This window comes from Triticum dicoccoides, chromosome 5B (genome assembly GCF_002162155.2).
Source record: "Triticum dicoccoides isolate Atlit2015 ecotype Zavitan chromosome 5B, WEW_v2.0, whole genome shotgun sequence".
NCBI lineage: Eukaryota > Viridiplantae > Streptophyta > Magnoliopsida > Poales > Poaceae > Triticum > Triticum dicoccoides.
In genome coordinates this window covers 479,474,226-479,476,738 of record NC_041389.1, presented here as the reverse complement: position 1 = coordinate 479,476,738, position 2,513 = coordinate 479,474,226, and the positions used below count along the sequence as shown (strand labels likewise).

The 2,513-nt window shown below is 63.0% G+C and overlaps 1 protein-coding gene across 1 annotated transcript; it reads left to right on the top strand.

The window, feature by feature from the left end:
• Nucleotides 1-375: 375 nt before the first annotated feature.
• On the top strand, nt 376-2,257 carry LOC119310972 (UDP-glucuronate 4-epimerase 6-like). Its single transcript, XM_037586597.1, has one exon. It carries the CDS (start codon nt 470-472, stop codon nt 1,907-1,909), a length of 1,440 nt encoding a protein of 479 aa, XP_037442494.1. The 5' UTR covers nt 376-469; the 3' UTR covers nt 1,910-2,257.
• The last annotated feature ends 256 nt before the right edge of the window (nt 2,258-2,513 follow it).

The following is a 2,513-nucleotide window of genomic DNA, read 5'->3' as shown; positions in this document are numbered from 1 at the left end:
GGCATGGCACCTAGAACACCCACGTTCATCCTTAAAAAAACACGCAAGCTGGATTGGGCAGCCAGGATGAACCCACCAGTGTAGCGGCCTGACACTGGGGCACCACATGTCATAACCAAACAGAAGCAAAGAGATGCACTGCTGGGCTTTGCTGCGATCGTACCAGAATTATTGCCCTAGTCATATCTTGCGTGTGTGTTTACCCAATCGGAGACCGAGCGAGCGGGTTCGGAAAAGAAGTGAGGCTCGGCTCAACTCAACTCAGCTCGGGTGGCATTCCAACCGAAACAAAAAAACCACCGCCGCGTGGGCCCACCTCACGCCCCCTCTTTAAATCCTCCTCATTCCCCCGTGCTCCCTCCTCAGCTAGCCCGCCTCTAGCCAACTCTCACACACGCTCGCTCACTCCGACGCCGCGAGCTACCCGGCAAGCACGTACGTACGCGGCTAGCCAGCGCGAGGAGTGACAATGCCGTCCGACGCCGCGGCCAAGGGGGTGAAGCTGGAGCGGTACGCCAGCGGCGGCGCGCTGCTGCTGCGCCGGGTGGCCAGCGGCAAGTTCGTCTCCGCCTCCTCGCACCTGCTCTTCCGCGCCACCGTGCTCGCCACGCTCGCGCTCGTCTTCCTCTTCGCGCTGCACTACCCGTCCCTCCTCTCCCGCTCCTTCAGCCTCGCCTCCGCCGACGGCGCCTCCTCGTCCTCCTCCTCCGCGCCGTCGCGGTCCCACCGGAGCCTGCTCGCGTCCTCGTCGGCCGCGGCCACGTACGGGAGCGAGCGGTGGCAGAAGGAGATACGCCGGAGCGCCAAGCCGCGCCGGGACGGGGGGCTGTCGGTGCTCGTCACGGGCGCCGGCGGGTTCGTCGGCGCGCACTGCTCGCACGCGCTCAAGGCGCGCGGCGACGGCGTCGTCGGCCTCGACAACTTCAACTCCTACTACGACCCGGCGCTCAAGCGCGGCCGCCAGGCGCTCCTGGCCGACCGCGGCGTCGTCGTGCTCGACGCCGACATCAACGACGCGCTGCTTCTGGAGAAGCTCTTCGAGGCGGTGCCCTTCACGCACGTGCTGCACCTGGCGGCGCAGGCCGGGGTGCGCTACGCCATGGAGGCGCCGCAGACGTACGTGGCGTCCAACGTGGCCGGGCTGGTGAGCGTGTTCGAGGCGGCCGCCAAGCACGCCGACCCGCAGCCGGCCGTCGTCTGGGCCTCCTCCTCCTCCGTCTACGGGCTCAACACCGACGCGCCCTTCTCCGAGGACCATCGCACCGACCGCCCGGCGTCGCTCTACGCGGCCACCAAGAAGGCCGGCGAGGCCATCGCGCACGCATACAACCACATCTACGGCCTCTCCATCACCGGCCTCCGCTTCTTCACCGTGTACGGGCCCTGGGGCCGCCCCGACATGGCCTACTTCTCCTTCGCCCGCAGCATCGTGGCCGGCGAGCCCATCACGCTCTACGCCGACGCGCGCCGCGACTTCACCTACATCGACGACGTGGTCAAGGGGTGCGTCGGCGCGCTGGACACCGCTGGCAGGAGCACCGGGTCCGCCAGCTCCGGCAAGAAGAGCGGGCCCGCGCCGCTGCGCGTGTACAACCTGGGCAACACCTCCCCGGTGCCGGTGACCCGGATGGTGGCCATCCTGGAGAAGCTGCTGGGCAAGAAGGCGAACAAGCGCATCATCGCCATGCCCAGCAACGGTGACGTGCCCTTCACCCACGCCAACGTGAGCCACGCGGCGCACGACTTCGGGTACCGCCCCACCACCTCCCTCGACGCCGGGCTGCGCCACTTCGTGGACTGGTTCGTGCAGTACTACAAGCTGGACATCAAGATCGCCAAACCGTCCACCAGCAAGAAGCCGGCGGCGGGGACGAAGAAGAAGGCCTCGGCGACGTCGGCATCGTCGTGAGCTGGGCAGAGCACCCCAGCCAGCGAGAGACCGAGCAGCGCCACCGACAGCAAGTGTTTATTCCTTCCCTAGCTAATTCTTGGAGGCATCAACTTGTCTTTCTTGTCTGTAATAACCATGTAAGTGTTGATCTTGAGGTGTTTTAGTTAGCAAATAATGGTGGGAATTGAACAGCAAGGGATAGGACCGCAAAACTGCAGATAACTATTACTATTAGACGGGGGGTATAGTCAGAGCAAACAGGGGAGCCTGGCCAGGACTGAAGAAAGATGAAGTCACTGGCTTCTTTTCCAATCAAAATCGTTTCTTTTCCACTTCCGTGGCATAATATTGTCACCTGTTTTGTTCTTGCCCGTGTGCTCACCTCCTCACGTGAACCATATCAAGATGCATGCCGTGCTGGAGAACAGACCCAACCAACCGAATCCACATCAGACAGCTTTGCTCCAAGGATCGCAGTTCCACTTGCACGCTGTACGCTTCCCGAACCATGATCGCAGAGCTCCAAAGCCAAGCTGTACTGCTGCACCTCTTGGTACATTTTGGCACCAATAGTTCATGGTCCATGATCCATGGACCTTCACCACTACCCGTGGTAGAGGCG